The sequence below is a fragment of the Toxorhynchites rutilus genome, chromosome 2, assembly GCF_029784135.1.
Source record: "Toxorhynchites rutilus septentrionalis strain SRP chromosome 2, ASM2978413v1, whole genome shotgun sequence".
In the NCBI taxonomy this organism is placed as follows: domain Eukaryota; kingdom Metazoa; phylum Arthropoda; class Insecta; order Diptera; family Culicidae; genus Toxorhynchites; species Toxorhynchites rutilus.
This window is the reverse complement of record NC_073745.1, coordinates 205,290,172-205,312,130: the sequence shown is the minus strand read 5'-3', so window position 1 is coordinate 205,312,130 and position 21,959 is coordinate 205,290,172. Positions and strand designations below refer to the sequence as shown.

General features: G+C 37.8%; 2 protein-coding genes across 2 annotated transcripts in view; one reads left to right on the top strand and one right to left on the bottom strand.

Moving 5' to 3' along the window:
• LOC129764322 (RING-box protein 2) overlaps window positions 1-21,959 on the bottom strand; it is a 121,849-nt gene that overhangs the window by 54,192 nt on the left and 45,698 nt on the right. The gene's annotated exons all lie outside the window — the stretch shown is intronic.
• Window positions 10,429-21,959, top strand: part of LOC129764320 (facilitated trehalose transporter Tret1) — a 47,114-nt gene continuing 35,583 nt past the window's right edge. The window contains exon 1 of the mRNA XM_055763283.1: window positions 10,429-11,092. Coding sequence (XP_055619258.1) covers window positions 11,018-11,092 — 75 coding nt within the window. The 5' untranslated portion in view covers window positions 10,429-11,017. The remainder of the gene's footprint in view (window positions 11,093-21,959) is intronic.

The following is a 21,959-nucleotide window of genomic DNA, read 5'->3' as shown; positions in this document are numbered from 1 at the left end:
CTGGTGCACTGGTAATAACGCGCACGGCCTAGCTACCCTTGCGGAGCAATTGGCGAATACACCTACGGGAAACTGCAGTCCAACACGGTTCGAGCGGGATTTTGCCTTTCCCTTCACTTTTCCTCCTTTGCCATGTCCAGACATGGCTGCTTGTGTTAGTTTGTTGATGTGATGTGATGCGAAACGATGTGGTGTCTGGCTCGCTCGAGAATTACGCATGTGTGAGATTGCGACCAATGTTTCGTACATTTTTTCTTTTTCCTTTCCAATCGTGCTTCATTGTATTTCGTTGCTGCTGTGGTTGCCCGTTTTGGTCGGTACGATTTGAGGAGCACAAAATGGACCAATAAAAAATGGGCACATAGTGCATTTCGACAATGCTTGATATTTCACAATTATTCAATTGTTTATCTCAAGAAAAATGAAATGTTATTCGTTATGATAGATGCGTAGATATATTTCCTATCAATTGATGCAAACACCTTTGCGATCTATTGAGAAATGCTCGAGTTATAAGCGTTCCAAATCTTGCATTTTTTCCTACTTGTTCAGTACCTAGATTTTCATTTCACACCCTATATCTTCCGGTTAGACGTAGTCCTACGTCAAAATTCGAAGGCAAAGTTCAACAAAACCATGTAAAAACATAATGCAATTCAGAGGCGAAAACTTTTCTATGATTTTTTTATTGTATTGACACGACTTTCATAATCCATAAATAAGAAAAATAAGTTCAAAGTGAAAATAAACCTTTACTTTCATTTTTTCCCTTTACTTTCCGATATAGATTTTTTACACAGATTTTTTGGCTAAAAATACAGATGTACAGATATTTTTTCAGAAAATTTTACAGAAGTAAATGTGGTAACCCTGCTACTTAAACTCATTCTTAACCGTTTGAGTGCGGAGCAAATTTTGCTAGAATATGCCAAAAATGCGGATGAGTTTGGGTATATTTAAAAAAATACTAAAGAGCTTAGATAACTGATTAGGTCACAAAAGTTGTAATAATAGGAAAGAAAAACACATAAAAAGTGAGGTTTATAACATTTACTAACATAAACTCCCTCCCTCTATACATAAATTAGTTTTCTAAAATAATGAGAAATAATATTTAAACAATTTCATTCAAAATTATGGTTTGTTGCACAAAGCGCGTGAAGTCCTCTTTAAAAAATGTCTCCGAAAGACGAAATCCTACATTAAGAGGTGCTAAGTCTAAAATAATAACATAGAACAAGAAGAGCGCTATCGCGCTCCCCGCATTTTTCGCATACAACAAGAGGAGCGTTATCGCGCTCCCTCGTATTCAAACGGTTAAGTTACCCTTTCGAATGGTTCACGATTATCAAGAAAAGCGGCGAAAATAACATTTATTCAGAAAAAAGTTCCTCGTTCGGCAATAATTCTGTAGCTGCGGATAGAAAAGTGCTGTTTTCGCCTTCAGAAGAATTTTGTACAATTTGACTCTATTGAAACATAGAGAAGCGTCTCGATGAGCCTTGGTAGTTTTCTGATGTGTTCAAGCAAGAGGATGGCCTTCTATTGACCCAACCATCGACCCGTAGCGACATGCGTTCGAACGATTCTAAAAGGACTCCACGTAAATCGAAACTTTGTTGTTCAAATCAGAAGGACTAATAAGGTGGAAGACCATTATATTACACCTTCTCACATCGAAGAGTGATTAAGTTTCACTAAAACTCATATAAATCGGTAGCCGAATATGGAAAATTTACATAAAGTTCAGTTTTTTGACTTTATTGCTATTTTATATTTGTCTCCAAAAATTCTACAAGCCAAGAAATAGCACTTTCAACCGTTTCATATGATGTTCAGCGACAAAAAAAAACTTTCCCTTCGCTGTTGTTCATATATCTTTATCAGAAAATTATTTTAATTTGGAAAAAATGACGTATGTATAATGGTCTCGTGTCGAGCTCACCAAAATGGAAATCCATTTTTTTTATTTATAGAATTTCAATATTTTGCGGAATCGTAACTATTTAAGAAAAATAATATAAAATTTTAATATACATGAAAAACTAGATAGATCGTTTTATCCTAGGACTAATCATTCTCAAGATACAACCAATTTAATATAATAAAAACCGTGTTCTTGAAATATTAGTAAACTAATATTGCTGCTGGACACTACGACTAAGATTCCGACATTGTATAAAAATTTCACAAATATTATTTTCATTATATAAAATTGGTTATATCTCGGAAAAGGTTGGTCCTAGGATTTGAGTAAAAAACACGTTGTGCTTTTAGAGGAAACGCTTCGCGAGACAACTAAATTTGCTCTTATATCTTTTATGAGTTATGTCTGAAATAAATAGAGGCAAATTCCTAGGATGATTAAAAAGACACGAATATTTGATCTTTCATACAAAAAGTCTGTAGTGTTGTGTATGTGGTTTCCGCTGTGAATGATTTTTTGATGACGCATTTTGGGAGCGAAAACTCTATAACGCACCAGCATCTGAGAAATATCCGTGATGAGACATGTGGAAAGATACATACCAGCGAGTATCATGAGTAATTCAGATACTACCGGAATAATCATCAAAATCGCAACTTAAGGTATGGATTTGTGCCTCATATACGTAAGTGAAGCATACGAGCCTTTCGATCTAAAGTTTAGAAAGCAGTACCAAGCATTGTCGTGAAGAATTCTTGGAAACACCTACTGTGAAGTCGTAGAAATACAATTTTAGCCAAGGGGTAAGCGGAATTCCACGCGCTTGTATATATTTTTGGAACCAAAATAATTATTTTTCGCATCTAGCTTTTGCTAATGTTTCTCAATGAGCTGTGTGTTCATTTATGATCATTTAATAAGTTGTGGGGGAAATCAATAGGGTTACATTGTCATTGACACAATGCTTTTCCATGAAGAAAATGTATGGTTGAGTTGAGAACTTTGAGAATCAATGATGTGGTGTATATAAATACAATTGATTTTATGTATTTCTTTTAGGCATGTTTTTTGAAGCAAACAGATGCTTCCATCCGTTTGATGCTAAATAGTTACAACCACTTTTTTTCATTTTCGATGGGATACTCCTAATCGAGATGTTCATTATTTCACAGAAATAAGCCAAATCATGAATCAATTCACTTATTCCGATCCTCAACATCGATCACAAACAGTAAGCGCGCAACACATTAAACTACTTTTACTGTATGCGACTATTGCTATATTGCATCATCCATCCGAAATCTCCAAACTGCTTCGCATGCTGTTGGCATTGATTAAAAGCATACTTCGCTTCCTCGAGAGGACGACGACGCCTTCGGTTCATTCAACACTCTAAAATGGTGCGGTCACTTTTTTTTCCTACTCGCTGCAGCTTCGTGTGCACAGAATAATTTTTCTTAGCTAACAAGGTGAAACACTTGCTCACCTCTCTGTGAGAGGTGCATGTGACTGCGATGAATAGGGGGTTGGGGTTGTGGTGGGTGAAACGGACCCATTATATGCTTGTTCAATGGGGGGCTCGACTACGGCCAGCAACAGTTGAAACGGTGTATGCGTGTATGGTGGTACAATCCCTGTTTGGGGGCTCGCCTGCCAGTGACGTAGGATGGGATTGTTTTTCTTCATCTTTGCGCTTGTTTGATATGTATGTACTGGTGGTGGATTCTCTGCTTCTGCCCTCGAAAAAAAGTCGGCATATTTATATAACCTACTGATATCACTGAAAGCTCATGCGCGAAGCGGGCAGCTTGTAATTGTGGGGATCTATCTTTATTCAGGGGTGTTCAGGTTTTCTACTCAGATCATTAAATACCCTAAAACAACGACTTACGCTCGAAGAAGTCAATGTTCGCACACAATAGACAGAACGTGCACCTGGACATTAAAAGCAACCCTACCTAATGTCTATGTGTGTTTAGTTTTTCGGTATGTTGTACCGGTTTCTGGTTCGCGATGGATAATTTGACGCAGACGGTAGTTGTAGTTGTAGTAAACGTGCTTCGAGAAGGAAAAACTCGGAAATATTGCGAAATTCTTCGTGATATCAAACACACCTACATTGACACCGATCAGGTTGGACGTGTGGAGGTGCGAAGTGCAATATTGAACGTGTGCTGTATCTAGGCTATTTACAGTCGTGAAACCAGGGGTTCAACGCTAACATTAGCTGGATTTATCGCGTGATTGAACAGAGATAATCAATAGTTTTGCTTGATGAATATAAATTGTATATTAACGTATTTTTTTCTATTAGATGCATATTTTTCAACTTGGTAGAGCCTAAGAAAAAATCATGCCGATAAAAATTTTCAAGTATTGTTCTTTAGCAGAATATACCCTTCAAAATTGGTAATTAAAAACGAAAAAAAAAATTCGGGTACCGCCGTCCGGAGGCAAATTGATTACCGGAATGAGCTGATCAAATGTACTACTGAAAACAAACATAATTTTGCCTGGAGGGTTCATGTAATTAATCCCAAAACTTTTTTAAATATGACATTTTCAATAACAATCCGAAGGTCAATTGTTCTCAACAAATCGTTTATTGAATTATTTTGAAACTATTATTTTTTCTGAATAGCATGTTTTTTTTCCATCCGGTAAAGAAATATATTTTCAACACGTCAAACCAACTTTTTTAGATGTTACTAGCTGACCCGACACACTTCGTCCCGCCCAAAATTCGTTTTTTGTTATCAATATCTTCAAATATTCACGTTTTCTTACTAAACGCAAGTTCATGAGTCCAATCGCAGAACTGTTCATTGATTGATCTTCTAATCGATCCTGTTGAATTTACTTTTTACTTTAAAATTCCTAGTACTTCTACCAAAACTCATCATTATATTATCAGATTATTTTCAGACACAATTCTCGTTCAACATTTTTCAACCACTTGCAAATAACATGTTTCTCCGTTACATGGAATAAATGTTTGATACAGAAAATATGATAGAATAAAGACAGACCCCTCCCCTCTTCCCCCCTTAGAGAGGGGTGAGGAATGTCTATTCACCATAGAAACGTTTCGTGCCCCCTAAAATCTTCTTCTTCTGTAACAGCACCGTAAGCACCAAAATTCGTTCGCCGGGTGAGAAACCAAAGAAGCGCAGTATTCCGAAGTTGCCTTAGGCGAGCCAGAAGATTGGTCATTTGGAGAATTGCAGGAGAGTCGATTCTTGAAGTTAAAACGTCAGCTATCACCATGGCTCGGGCAGTGTTCCTACGCACTTCCAGAGTATCTAGGTTCATGAACTGACAGCGGCTTTCATAGCTGGGTAGACTAGACGGATTTCGCCACGGCAGTAGACGCAGAGGGAAGCGAACAAATCGTCGTTGCACGTTTTCGATACGGTACACGCTGTTCTGGTAGTACGGGTTCCAGACGGCTGAACAATACTCCAGTATTGGGCGAACAAGGCCACAGTAGATGGCTTTCAAACTGTAAATGTCGGTGAATGATTTCGTCGTTCGAAAGATAAAGCCTAGTTGTATCGATGTCTTGTTAACGATATATGCGATGTGATACTTGTATGTGAGCTTTGCGTCCAGGAGCACATCCAGGTCGTTAACGCACTTCATGCGGGGTAGAACAACGTTTGAAAGTCGGTAATCGATAGGATTCCGTTTCCTTGCCAACGATACGATGGAGCATTTACTGGGATCCAGTGTCATCCTATTCACTTCGCACCAAGCTGCAAAGGAATCCGGTTGCTTTTGGAGGAACACGGCGTCATCGATCGATCTGATGTGACAGAAGAATTTCATATCATCCGCGTATAGTAATCGTGGACTATCTAATAAATAGTTGCAATCGTTGATGTGACATAAAAAACAAGTAGACCGAGATGGCTACCCTGTGGTATTCCAGAGAACGATGCAAAATGTGAGGATAGATGATCGCCAATCTTCACGCAGTTTGTTCTGTCAGTCAGATAAGATTGGAATCATTGCAGCAGATAACCGCAAACTCCCATGCGTTCCAACTTGGCCACTGCGATTGCGTGGTTCAGCTTGTCGGAGGCAGCTGGCAAGTCAGTATAGATGGCGTCTGTCTGTCATCCCGTCGGTGACATGCGATGTGAAGGCGAGCAAGTTCGTAGTTGTGGAGTGTTCGGGCATGAATCCATGCTGATCGTTGCTGATTCGTTCCTTAAAATGGAAATACATAAACAGCAGAACGACGAGCTCGAACATCTTTGACGTGGCGTATAAACTAGAAACATAGAAACATTTATTGCACCCCAAAACCTCCACATGCCAAATTTGGTTTCGTTTGCTTGATTGATTTTCGAATAATGCAGTAATTGTCCGCTTTCAACACCATCAAACAAAGATCTATGGATGGATTTTCGAGCGGGCAACAGCAACAGCGACATAAAGCCCATTCAAATGATAATGAATAGGGCACTTTCAATCGGCAGGTGAAAGCGTCTGATTCCAAATTCGAAGGAAACGACAGCAGAACGAAAATGAAATTGAAGAATCGATGTTTCAGTATGCGTAGTGAATACACAGAATCCAAATTGAAATTGATTGAAGAGAGAGGAAGGAGGAAAAAAGTCAGTTTCTTCTTTTAGTTTCGAAATTATCAAACCCTGCTAATATGCCCTCATATGCCTATTTTAATTCCACTTTTTCTGAAAGGCGACCCGGAAAAATTCAGTTTGAAGAAATGATATCGAATAAAACTTTCAATTGAAAGCAGTGATCGTCCTTTCACATGTGAAGCTGAAAGTGACATATAGCTCACTCAAATGATAATGAATATAGTAGTTTCAATCGTCAAGTGAAAGCGTCTGCTTTCAAATTCAAAGAAGGAAAACGAAATTGAAGAATCAATGTTTCAGTAGGCGTTGTGGGTACACACAATCGAAATTGAAATTGGCTGAAGAGAAAGAAAGAAGTAAACAAAACATTTTCATATTTCAGTTTCGAAATTGTCAAGCCCTAACTATTGTAATTTACAATAGTTATTTCAGTTACGTTATATCATGCAAAATTATCATTTCGTTAGTTGCATCCTGTCAGATACAGTTAGACGACAAAGTTAGTAATAATTAGGAAGTTATTATTAGGGCCTTAGTAGTACACGAGGAGTGAAGGAAAAGGTGGCGATGAAGCGAACACTTTTTCATCGAAACATTTTCTACGAAGGTTATGGTTTTGGTAAGCAGTTTGTTCCACTGACGAAATTTTCAAAATGATAATCGGAAATAGAGCAATGATTGCGAATGTTCATGCTAATTAGTTCTTAACAAAAGTATCTCTTATGATTCCGACAAGTGCTCCGGTGACCGAGTGGTTAGCATCAAATAAGGGTTTTTATGACAGATAAATGAGGGATATTATCATATAATGCACAAGAGTTACATTTTCGAATTTATACCAATCCATGATCAACATATTATAATGACAAGAAGTAGGGCGCGTAAATTATTCTTCTATTTAGGTTCTGACGTTTGCTTTTCAATTCTCAAACTTTTCACCAGTTGTTGTTCTGCTACGATGCGGATTGCTTTAGCTTAGTTTTAGCTTTGAATATAAAAGATATTTTTTTAGTTATATAATATTTGTAATTGTTTCAGCACAGATGCAAAAAAGTTTCGAATTCTGTCGTGGATCATTTTCATGATAAGGAGACTACAAAGTATTTTATAGCGCTGAGTAACATACTAGCTAGCAAAAAATCGTCCAAATTTTGCAAGAAATGCGATATCTTCGTGCTCTTGTGCTTTATGTGCGTGGATAAAAAGCTTGAAATAATCGGCGTAATAAAGCTTCTTACATTAAAATCATATTGACGTCGTTGGGTACATCAGTTGAATTGAAGATCCAAGATGACTTTTTTGTGGAACATAGTCGTGTAACGTCGAATCATATTTTTACACACATCGTTTGACCGAATGAATAATAATAAAACAGCGAACGTGATCTACTGTTTAATTATATCAAAGGCAGCCGAAAAGTGAAGATTTTTGGCATCGGTATCTTGGCGGCGACATGGAATTTGGATCAAGTCAATTGCTCTGGAGATAAATGACGTATAAAACATCAGGTTCGTTGTAGCGGAGCGCCTTGGAACAAAACCAAGCAAGTTATTTCGGCTTAAGAAAATAAGTTTTATTTTATCTCATCCATGATTGATTGAGGACTCGTCAACTACAAACAAATCAAATCAGGACCATCGGTTAGTCAACAACTTTTCTCAAAGTTAGGAGTATATTTTATTTTCCAATGACCTTTTCCAAGGCTATTTATGAGTTATGTCCTATTTTCTTATTTTCGTTTCCTAAAGCTGGAGGTGAAGGAGCTTAAAAATTCCGAACATAGAAACAGAAAAGTTAAAAACGTTGAAAAAACTGTAGAAAACGACAGCGTGAGAAATTTCAATCCCTAATTCTACAGATATTAATATAGGTTGACAGAGAGGAAGACACATGGTCAGTTTACATATTGTTCTCAGGGAATAAGACGATTGAATTAACTATTTATATGCTTTCGTAATATTTCGCCAACAATCAGCCCTTTTCAGGGTCATCAAAAATTTGTTTTAGAGAGAGATTTCTTAAATTTGAATTCATTCCAAAATGACAAACAAGCGAAGTGAACAAAATAATTTCGCAGTCCTGCGACTGCTCGTGGCTGTGGTGGTTTAGACACCACCCTTCACATTCCACCTAACAATGATTGATTCAAAATCTCTAGAAATGGAACATGATCCCATTGATTCTTAGGGTCCAGGTAAGTAATGTGCAATTATTATTTATCATGCATGACATATATTGTAGAATTCATAGTCGGACTACGTTAACAGGAAAACGTATGTAAAATGGAAACCCCAAAATTGAAAATTAAACGGATTTAGATTTCTAACGCTCAAAACGCGGTTTTTTTTTATATATCCCTAAGATGTTTACATCGATCAATTGGAAATATTTATACGCATCGCAGTAGAGAAAATAATATTTTTCATTGATTTTTAATTGAAAAATTCAAGCATTATCAACGCATATCCAACTTTTCTTTTAAAATTTTCAATACGGTTGCAAAAACTATCGCAGCTCACCTGTTTATACAATTCTATACTAGTGAAAAAGTATAAACTGATGATTTATCACTGCCCCTGCTGTGATAAATCATCAGTTTATGATTTGCTTATGATTAATATTCTCAAACTGTCTTTTTGAAGGCTACGAGATTGTTAGGTTTGTTCTTCTAATTAGGATAGGAAAACAATGCAGACGTATTTACAATTTTTATTTCGAAAATTGATTGATATTTTTCCAGCAATCTTCCAAAAATTTCACAAATTCGTTTTTTCATAAAAAAAAGTCTTAGAAATCCGTAGATCCTCGGATATTTGAGTAGAACTTTCACCTCTGTTAACAATAGATTTTTTAGGTTGATGCACTTTTGATTGTTTCATTGAAATTTTGCCACGGCCACGAGCAGTCGCAGGACTGCGAAATTGTTTTGTTCACTTCGCTTGTTTGTCATTTTGGAATAAATCCAAATTTAAGAAGTCTCTTTCCGAAACAAATTTTTGATGGCACTGAAAAGGGCTGATTGTTGGCGAAGTAATATGAATAGTTAATTCAATCGTAATATTCCCTGAGAACAATACGTAAACTGACCATGTGTCTTCCTCTCTGTCAACTTAAATTAATATCTGTAGAATTTAGAAATTGAAATTTCTCACACTGTCGTTTTCTACAGTATTTTTAACGTTTTTATCTTTTCCGTTTCTATGTTCGGAATTTTTAAGCTCATTCGCCTCCAGCTTAAAATATTATGGACTTCATATAACATCAAACGAAATCCGGTCCAGCTAAGGATGCAAAAGAAGAAGAGTATACGAAAATGCAACTGCACGGAAAAGGGTATCGATACATCGAGGTCGGTCATATGTGGAGTCATCCAGGCGTTACCACCAGTTACACTCTTGATGGTGAATGTGTTTGTTTGGACCCCGGCTGAGGTTGGTGAATGAAGAAATACCATCGGAAAATTCCACTTCACACATTCACAACAGCCGGCAAATTGTTCATTGTTCATGTTCATTCCATAGAGTTTTCCAGAAGTGTCCTGACTACGATGCGGTTTGGGTCATGGTTAGACAAAAAAAGCGACCATTCGCAGAATTCCGAATGATTATATGGCGTACAGAGTTCAAATTCACATTTTCGGAGTTTCGGAACGAATGTTTCAAAGATTTACAGTTCCCTCGGTTTGTCGGCGAGGTATAAAGCATGTGCATGAAGCGCGCGAGAGCGGTTCCGCCGCGCGTGTATTTGTGACCATGTGGTTGTCTGTTTTTGTTTATTTTCAGGTTCTTTTTTTCGCGCTAGTATTCGGATATAATATCCAACCGACGAATGAACGCCGAAGCGCAACGCTATTTAAACCACTTCGTTACTTCAAGAGCAGATCTTTTATGAATAGAATCGCGTGCGTGTAGTGTCCCATTACGGTTACCTCCGCGGAGAGAAAATATTATATCGCGAGTTCCCCAAAAGCAATAAAATATCGAATAGTACAGCGAGGTGATATCAACGAATGTGCTGAAATTTTATCAGCAACTAGAAAGTAAATAAACTGATAACAAACACAGCGTAGTGTCGAAAATGTGAAAGTGTGCACATTTGAATGTTTAGACATCGCAATTACTTTTGCAATATACCGTTCCATGATTAGTGTATGGATGGGAAGTTAATGTCAAGAGCCTTAGAACTGCAATTAAAGCAATAAATACAAAACAAAAGTGTGCTGCTAGAAGAAGAAACTGGAACAAGTGCCTTTTAAGGAATTCGCGAGTGCATCAAATGTGTAAATGATATCACAAAGTGCAAGCGACAGCATCAGTCAATCAAATAAGCATTAGTGTTAAAGTTGCGAGCAACATTTATTAGTGTGTTCAGGTACGTGACAAAACAGCAATAGCTAGTGTTGTGACATTGTGTAACGAATCGAGAAGTAATAAACAGTGACCTTCGATACCAAAAACGGTGCATCTCAAGCGGTTCAAAAATGAGCTCCAACAGGCAGGGCGGCCCGGTGGGTCGCATCGTCGACAAAATTAAGCGAACGATGACCAATGAAGGGGTAAGTGGTGGTTTTCGCGATACTCTTTGAAAGTACCACTGTTGGACTGTCTTGATTTGCAAAATGTTGGGGAAGTGAGAAATTGCTAATTCGAATGGTGTTTCGGCCTTTGATCGCACGAGATTCGATTTCAGGTTTTGGGTTCAAAGTCACATTCCGCGACGGGCAGTGGTAATGACTGTGTATTTCTTTAAGTGGATGCTGACGACAATCCGTCACATGACGTTTGATGAAGCGGACTGACTGCACAAATAAAACAATGATTGCATCTCTCCATTAAGTTACGTATTGGTTCGGTTCGAAATTGTACGCTTGGCTGAAAACCGATATTGATCTCTCTCAAATTGATGTGTCATGCAGTGCCATGTGATTCGCTGGGACCGGGGAGAGTCGCGCCTGCCGAGCCGGCGTGACAATTTGACATTCAAACGGAAAGGTCAAACCATTCCGCTGGCGGGAAGAATGAACGTTTGCTTGTAAACTGAAATTGACGTCAGGATATACTAGGTGGAGGAGATGCTGTTCTGATCTTTGTTTTCGTGGTAATTCGCGCCAACACATCATTCGCGGGACATGGCTGGCTGACTGCCGCTAATCAGCAACTCATATTTGTGGGTTTTTCGATTTTTTTCTTGCTCGTTCGTCTTGTTTTCACCACGAACACGAAGATGACACGCTAATTTTAGCCATCTTCCATACGCTTGTCTCAAGATTGGCATAAAAGATAGATTGCTGCCATTTGATTTTATTTTTGCGCGCGAATGCTGTCTGTTTATAACCACTGACGGTTGGCACATTGTATGTTTTTTTATATACTTGAGCTGCAAATGTCGGCCAAGCGGCGATGACCTCGGGCAACAATGTCCAGGATTGTTGTTGAACAAATTTCTCTCAGGAAAGGTATTCTGCCATAACTGAATACAATTACTTCGATAACATTGGAAATAAATATGTTCCTTATTCTGGTATTGGAAGGTATTGAATGAGAAATTATTACTATATCCACCTTTTCTTCATCTATTTTTGAAACGTCTAAATCAATCTCTTTGTGTTGTTTTCGACAGAACACGATCACCGTAGGTCTCAACAAAAATTTGGTATGCTTCAGCTGCAATTTTTTCTCCTGAATGAAGCAGTACATACCCCGCAAATATTCTTTTCTGGGGCAAAACTCGCCGTGTTTATAACACCTTGAACGAGTTGTGTATTTCGGATTGACATACACTGAATTCAAAGCTTGTTTAGAGTATCGTTACTACAGTGATAGACATTCGTTTAGCCGCATTTGAAAAAAAAACTTGAAACACTTACAAAACAACTAGGAATGTTCTTTTTATCGGGATACTTATTTACTGTAGTGATAGTATATTTAAGTCACTTTTATTGGAAGAACGTGCGTCACAATCACACACACACACACACACACACACACACACACACACACACACACACACACACATACAAGGCGGCATCGGTGGATATAAACATTCAAACGTCGTTTTTTCCCGAGACATACGTTTAGCCGCAAGGCATAAAAATCGAGTTTTCGCGAGTAATCACCAAGCCTTTATCTGTGTTTTTTGAAAAAAATACTTGGGAATGTTCAATTTACAAGATAAATATTAGATGTGCAACGTAAGAAGTTGGTCAGATTAGTGATTTACGTAGAGTTTAAAGCAATGACGAAAGGTATTCTATTGACGGAAGAGGGGCGGAAAATAATAAAGATATTCAGTGAACAAAAGTTTTCTAATCGCTCGATCGCAACAAAAATCTCTATCTGAGAAAGTGGTATGGAATTTCTTTAAATAGTTCCAGAAATATGGGATATAACGACCAACAAATTGGAACACCAAAGTTAATTTGCGTCTTAAAGGCCGAATAAGACACGAAGCAACCAGGAAACGATGTCCTGCTCAAACATTAAGGCAGAATCGGTTGTTCCAGTAACGAATAGGCATATTGCGCGCATCTTGAATGAGTCACCAAACATCATGTGGAAGAAACCTCAAGGGAAGTCGAAACTGACCGCAACCCATAAGCAGAACCATCTCATTTTCGCCCGGCAATACATTGAATGGATACTAGAATGGGGAAATGTTGTATTTTCCGGCGAAAAAAGTTCAATTTGGATGGTCCGGACTGTTACAGTTGCTATCGGTGCAATTTAAGTCAACGGCATGTCGTGAGATCGGAGCGAAAAATGGGGGTGGAAGTTTGACAGTGTGGGGAGCCGTTTCCTATCACAGCAAGCTTCTCATTTGTTTCATTTTCACCCGAATGAACTCCGAAAAGTATCTTCAATTACTGGAGGACGTTTTGATTGGCCATATTGAGAATAACGCTACCGAGGATGTCGTTTTTCAGCAGGATTATGCATAGACCCACGTTTCCGAGCAATCGAAGGCATGGTTTGCCGAGAAGGATATTCCGCTTCTTGAATGACCTGCTGGCAGTCGATTGCAATCCCATAGAGAACCTATGGAGAATCTTGGCCGAGATGGTCTATGCAAACGGATGACAATTTGACAACATTTCCAGTCTCAAGGCAGTAATTCAGGAATGTTGGGCTATAATCAATATAGCAACACTTTAAAAGCTGTCTGACTCGATGTCAAATCGAGTTTTCAAAGTGATCCGAAATGGAGGTGGACATACTAAATATTAGCTACCGATTGGACTTGAAATTTGCTGCACAAATTTTCTTTTATTAAAATTTTAGGATGCGGCTAAACGAATGTCCACCCTGATTCCACAATATTTGAATTACTTAGAAAACAAAAAGTGAATTTATACTTTTTTATAGAATGAATTCGATTAAGATAAACAATAATCGTCTTTTATGAGCAAAACTGTACAAAGAATTGACTTATTTTTAAAAATATTGAGGAAAAATAGAGTGCAGCTAGGAGGCGATCTGGCGTAGTGGTAACATCCATACCTCTCACGCAGAGATCACGAGTTCAATTCTCACTCCCGACATTCTTCCAAAAATGGAAGTAAAAGTGACGAACCAGCCGAAATGTGCTGAAAGTCACTATAATAGAGAAAAAAAAGGGTGCAGCTAAACGAATGTCTACCACGGTATTTGGTGTGGAGCACCATCTTGGGGAAAAAGAATCGCCACCATCGATTCCATTAATTTTTGAAAAGCAAAATTCATTCAACATTCTACGATAACGCTCGTTAATCATGGTAACTAAACAAATCTTTGAAAACCCCAAACCGTTATTTTCTATGGGTGTAATGGTGATTCGCGAATCACTTGTCAATTTAACTCACACTAGAAACGGATTGTTACTGGGGATGAAATCCATTTCGAGAATACAACACGAAATAAATCGTGGAATTACCGCGGTGACTAACCGACATCGGGGGCTAAGCCACACATCCATGGTTCGAATCTCATGTTGCGTATTTGGTGAGACATTAGCTCACTATCGAGTACACATTATGCGTTTCAGTCGAGCATTGAAGGAAAAACGGCCGTAATTTGAGCAAATACATGGTGAGGTGATTTCGCAGCACGGCAACGCTCGGCCGCATGTTACGCATGACGGTAAAACTCACTTGGAAACACTTTTGTTGAAAGTTCTACCTCACTCGTCATATTCTCCAGATTTCCCCCTCTGACTGACTGAAGAGAAGATGGGAAAAGGTTAAGACTAGCGACGCTAGTGAGTTCGAGTTCAAGTTTGGAGTAAAATGAAAAATAAAACTAATTCCAGCCATTAGAACCTCAGATGAAATCAAACATCAGTTGAATGAAATGACCAAGGTGAAAATAGGCCATCCAATGAGTTACATGAAAATTGAAAAAAAGACGAAGAAATACGAAGAGGAATTTTCGTAGAAAAATTGTTCTGGAATCTACACTTTTTTGTAGAAATAGATAATTGATGAGTATGGTCACTGATATATCGATTGAAGAGATGTAAGATTAGCCTGAAGCAACGGAAAATCAATAATTCAACGGATATGGGAATTATTTGTGGAACTATAAAAAACGATAGACAGATAAGAGTTTCGCCAGACACAGTTGAATTAGTACACAGATAAACACGTAATCACTAACGTTCAATACAACATTGAAGCCGCGTTCAATAAAACATTGAAGCTGTTGACTTATATGATACTGCAGCCTATTCCTCCGAAAAAAAAAAAATAAAGTGTACACAGTTCTATTGTTTATATTCATTTTTTCTATTTGTTATCATTTATCGTGTATCATCCCTCGAATGAAGATACTTACGTTATCTGGATTATTCTGAGGGTATAGTTGATAACGTTTGTTTATTGAATGGGCTCGAATGAATGATGTGTTATTACATGTGAATCACATAGAAAAAATTCCAGCTCTTGACAAGATTTTCAATATGACACATTATTTTATTGATAATAGATATTGTAACTGTAGATTAAAACACATAAGGGGAGGTGTCCAACACACGACCGCATTAATAACGAAGGATTGCGAAATTATTGCATTCAATTAGCCTATTTATCACTTTCGATATTATGCAGGGGAGGAACAAAACAAAACAATTAACTATTTTTTGGTGGTGGCCTCGATGCGTGATTTTGTTGTAATTTTCGCGCAAACTTTTAAATCCATATTTGATAATTTTCAGTCCCAGTCCTTAACATATGGTGCAATAGGGTAAAATAATTTATAACTCTCACTCGCAGAACCAGAATACCTCAAATAAGCAGAACGAAGCAACAAATACATATTCCATAGCACAGTTCCTTATGCTATTTAACAGACACATATTTCATTGAACAGCATGTTTCTACTGAGCGACGCGAGCAATCGGCACAGCAGCAATATTTCCAAACTAACTCTCAGCTTCAATATATGATGTTGGCTGATCGCTGAAGCGCACCGAGAGCTTCAAAAAGTTTCCGGAGATGCTGCTGTAGACGGAACAAAGTGTCTTGATTGATTCTGTCGTTCAATTACGGTGATTTCGATGTTAACAACAGTTCGCGTGAAGGAAGTCCGAAAATCGACGAATACTCAAAAGCTCGATGAATTCCAAATGCAAAAAGTGCCTCGAAAAGCAATTTCAATTCAATTGTATGCGTTGGAAATAAATAAAAAAAAAACAATGAGTTTGAACTTCTTATGATATGCGTGTTGGGCGTCGTTTTTCGTCTGGAAACAACTCATGACGGGCGACGAAAAATTGAACGTAGCCACATACTGGGGAACGGTATCGAATTTAACACGTTAAGCCCGTGTCGGTCCCTAGGGGCTGACGTTGAGCTTTTCGTTAGAAAAACGTGAATCGCTGGGCCGACAGTTACAAAATAAGAAAATAAAAAGAACATGGTTTGTTTTCGAATGTTATACGATATATGACTACTTCCTAGTCGGATTTATGAAAATTTATACATTAAATATATTTGGGAATGGGGACCGACCCAGATACTGTGCGAACGTTATTGATGCGCACTGAATGAAAAGCGCAGCAAAAATAAACCGGGGCTCAACGTGTTAATTGAAGCGATTGAGCCGAGTATTGTGCGAAAAAACGGTCACAAACCCTACTTGGAAATACTCAAATGAGAAGTCCTACCTCATCCGACATATTTCCCTACTATTGCGCCGTTCGATTATTACGTGTTCCGTTCAACGGCAAAAGTGAAAAAAGTTGTACCTAGTGATGGGTAACAGTTTGAAAGATTCATTTCTAGCTATTTTTACACAATAAAACTTGACAGATGTTGAAATGAGTATCACAATGAAGTCAAGTTCGCTGTGTGGAGCAATAGTTGAGCATTACAAAAAAGGAACACTTCCGGTACAAATCACTAGGATATTGAAAACACCGGTAAAAAGCAGCAGGGCCCGAAATCTTCGAAGGTGAAAAATGAAGACCGACTCTACTTCTCAGTAGCTTAGCTTCGACTAGAACTGCTGCGGTCACCGCCAACAAAAAGTGACTTGACTAGAAAATGAATTGACTAGCGTTGACTAGCGAGGATGATTGGTGAACTAGTCCAGTCAGTGGTTGTTTTAAATGACGCGGATAATAAACCCATACCTCGCTTTACGGCCTAGATACGTTCCACGAAATTCGGCCGCAAAGCGAAAAGCCGTATAAGCAGTGTTTGCCAAATGATCCACTCATTGAAAAAATCGCTTTCGTTCGTTCAAATATGATCTTTCAGGAAACATTTCCCCCAGCGGTATTCTATTGTTGTTATGTGCTGCAAATCACGACACAAAAAAGAACGAGACAACTCTGCATCGGCTCGCACTTCATTGCACACCAGCATGCAAGCAAAGCTATCATATACGCTTTCGGTGCAGAAAGCTTATTTTCTTCTTTGCCTCTAACATATGCATACCGACCTCTCCATGCATCATGAAACAGCAGGATCATACGGACAACGCAAAGCGAAAGATTCATATTCAGCTAATGTAGCAGATCCTGATTTTTAAGTCTCAGAGAGTGCAAACTATATGATTATTTAGCTCGATAGAGGCTAAGGGAAGGGTAGTCAGATTATATTTTCCACGCCTCTATCCCTTGAAATGTGTATATTCATATAGACCGCATAGTTTTACTAGCAACACCGCTCCAGTGAGAAGCAAAAACTCTCGCGTTTTATCCCTTTTCCCATTCGCTGCTCTCCGCAAATGATGACGTAATTTTTCTTGTATCATTTATTGCTTTGCACTTTTCTGTGCAGTGGGTTTCGCTATAGTAAAATGGGACGATATATGCGGTTCAAACTTGTATGCAGGCTTCGAAAATGGTATGCGATGTTTGATACAGATCGGATATGCAATCAACAGTCTTCGTTCCTCTCTCAGTTTAATCACTAAATATTACACAAGTGATTACTGACATTCATACAAGTATCTGAATGATCCTCTCATATTTGGTTATATGTTCGTGAGAGTATACTTGCATGACACATTGTGTATCATTCGATTTTGATCGAAATCCAAACACTGCGTATAAGGAATCAATTATTCTAATACAAATTCATACAAATTGGATCAGATCGGTTCCAAATGATATTAAATATGTAACATGGTTTATCATTCAAAATGCATTTTATCTTCTTATTTTTATTTCATTTTAATCAAAAATTAAATTCATTTAAATCAAAAATACATACATAACATAAACAAATAACCCAACGAACTCAGACATTTATCAAGTATGGTATAAAGGTCCTCGCATTAATATTAGTAAATAGCGCACACACACTGCACGCTATTTTATACGTGTGAGTAATTTTCGTGTACGATACGAAAAATCTAGCTCAGCTGTAGCATATGTCAAACCACGTTGAACTCAAACATCGATGCATGCACAATGATACATGGGAGAGAGAGAGGAACGAATTCGTTTTGGGGGAAGTCACTTCAAAATGCAATGAAGACAATTTGACTGGGAAGAATGAAATGATATAGTCGAGTCGGTAGAGGGAGTAGAGACGTCGGTTAATCGCTCGATTAATTCAAATAATCGAATATCTGCAATTTTAATCGAGTATTTTGCATCGAATAATGAAAAATCAAAATAAGAATACATCGAATAATTATCAAAGTAATCGCGATTGATGAAAAAGGGAACCATTTTTTTTAAATACAGCGCAAAATTTGTTTAACCGTCATGGTGTTTCGTCGAAATTCATCGAATATGATAAACCATTTGCGGTTGAAGCATGAAAATGATTCCCTGGTGGTGGAGGAGACTGGGAGGAAGAATTCAGGGCTGCAGGAGTGGAATGCGGACTTGAAGAAGATGGTCTCAGCTCCCGTTCTAAAATAGTAGTATTCAAATTCAGAGTGCCAAGGAAAATATATCATACTAGTGGTCAATGATTCTAAAAATATACTTCTTTTGTACTAATAGTTATAGGGACCAAGCAGAAATATTCAAACAAACCAGCTATTTCTACAACATTCGAAGAACAGGTAATTTTGAACAGAAAAAAAATTGTGTTAGTGCAATAAAAATATTATGTACCATTTTCATGGTGTGCTCTTTTTTCAATCGTCCTCAAAAAATCATGAAATGGTAAATTTATCAATATACTGAAATAGCATTTCAATCAAAAACCATTATTCTGCATCATGTTTATTCCAAAATTATATTTAATGTAACTTTTGAAATTATGACATCATATTTTTTTTATTATAAATGTCTGCTCTTTTTGATTACAAGAAATAAATATTCGCTCGATTAATCGAATACTGAAAGACAATTATTCGAATGAATCGAATATTTAAAAATGACTACGATTAATCGACAATCGAATAAACGAAAAATTTAGACATCTCTAAGAGGGAGATAGCGACTAAACGCCCGACTGACTGTTTAGTCGTTTTGGCGGAGAAACCGCGTGAAGAAGCCAAAAGTCATTTCCGACTGAATACGGATATAGTCAGTCAGATAGTCAGCTGACTATTCTCAGTTGACTATGACTATGCCGAGCCCTGCTACCTAGTATATACATAATACATATACATAATATACATAAATTCTGGTACACGGAATATTGGCCACCCAATCATCTTTTTATGAAATTTATTTCAAAGTTTTATTCCGCTACCCAACAGCTACAAATTAAACAAACAAGTTATTCGAAATGACCTACATTTGGAAGGCAAACGATCTGACCATTCATCGATTGCAGCATGCACTACTTCCATGTGAAAGTTGTTCACCGCAGGGTGAGGGCGTACTCGAGCGACTCAATATACGGGGGACAAGTAGAACAAACCATAGCCTCTAACCAGCACGATACATGAAATTGTGGGTGATTCCAAGTTGTTACAAAGTGCGATAGATATCACCATTATCCATGCCACATTTTTCGAGCCCAACTATCACAAAACGTCCCCACATGATTGTAAACAACAGATACTACAAATTTATTGCACAATAATGAACTAAAAGTAACAACTGTCAAATACCTGAAGAGAAGGGTTAGATACGTCTATTACTGTTTGCGTGTAGAATACGTTAACTCATGTACCAGTATTTATGACTATACTATGTATAAAACGATATAATGGACATAGAAATTTGCAGGACCGTTTAGGAAGAGACAGAAAGAAAACTACGAGAACCTTTCAGATTATTCGGTTCGTTATAGAAATAGTCGAGATTCTAGAGGGTCAGTCAGGAATATGGCGAAATCTTTGAAAATCAACCAAAAATTAGCACAAACCATTCTTTGGGATTGCCTTCGTATAAGTTTTCTAAGAATTATTCACTAGAGAAAGAAAGCACAACTTTGTTTGCCAATGCGAAAATTTTCACAGAGACTACGGCTTCCGGTAAAACTGTCTTTGCATTCATCGAAAAAGCTTCATAATTTATTCAACAAGTCTATCAAGAGCACCTGAAAAACCTGTTGAACATTGGGCTAATACACATTTAGGAAAAAAAAAATGAGTGAATGTTTCAACAAGATAAGGCACTGTGGCATGAAGTGAGGAAGACACTGGAACTCTGCAACACTTATTTTCCAGGATATTTAACAAAAGAACAATGGCCACCAAACTCGCCTGATCTCAATCCAATGGACTATTCCGTCTGATCCATTCTTGAGTTCAGAGCCTGTAGAAGCTAAAATAAGACTCAATAAATGTCTAGGAACTGGTGTCCACCTTCGATGATCTCCTTAAGAGGTCGAAGGCGTATATAATCGCCAAAGGAGAACACTTCGAATCCTAATGTTTACTTTACATATCATGTTAGTGCTGTTATGTTATACGATGCAATTTTTTCCATCGCGTTCTGTCATATAAAACATATGACAAATATTTTGCTTATTAATTTGTTTTACCACAATTTACGGATTACGATTTATACTGTTAAAACTGAATTGGGTATCTAAACGACTAGAGTTGTTTCTTCCCACGTACGAATATTTTAGAAAGCAGATTTCTTGTATGTATAAATTAACTTGAAAATTATCACTATTGTACTTCATTTTATATAATTGTTATCACAGTTCTCCAAGAAAAACACATTATAAGCGTAAATTTCTTCATAGGAAATTCACTAAAATTCCTTTTATTTTTTAAAATTGGATCGGTCCAGCAATTTAAAACTAACGATTTTTCAAAAATACAGTTTACAGTACCAAAAATGACACAAAATAATATTATGGTTTAAGCGATCGATCGTGAGTTCAAAACTCAGGGCTCTCATTGACCATCGACCATCTTTGTGTTGTTACAGAATAACTTCGTCCACGCAACAATCATCTGCGATGGATATCGATCCACGTTCGAAATAGGATCGATTCATCCATACAACTGCCAAAATTAGTCCACGAAGTTATCGGATATCGCTAGACCGTATGTTGAAAGTGGCTAACCGCGATCTCGTGCCAACAATACAGTCTCAGCATCCCATTCAATTGTGTGTGCCCCAAGCATCATACTTCACATGCACTACACTACAACCAGCACTCCGTGAGCCCATCCACATCTAAATAGGATGGCATGATTTCTCTTGTCACATCAAATCAACATATTGATGAGAAAGCATCAATCAAGTAGCGACACAGTTGTCAACCTAAACTCTAATTGCAAACGGTTAGCGCCGAAACGTGATATTATGCTCCGACGGAGTCAAAACTAACGCTTGCAGCAAGGCAAGACAGCGCGAAACGTGAGAGAGAACACGTGCAGCGAAGCGCTCCGTTGTTGCTCGTGAGTTGTGAGGGCCTGGAGAATTAACGCGCTCAACAGATGCACTCTCCGCGCGTATATCGCCCGATGAACCGTTGTGTTCACGCAGTTCACTGTCGAATTACATAACGAATAAACTTCTCTCGTGTGATAACGGCTCCGCGGCTGGTGGGATCGTTTCATTTACACGTT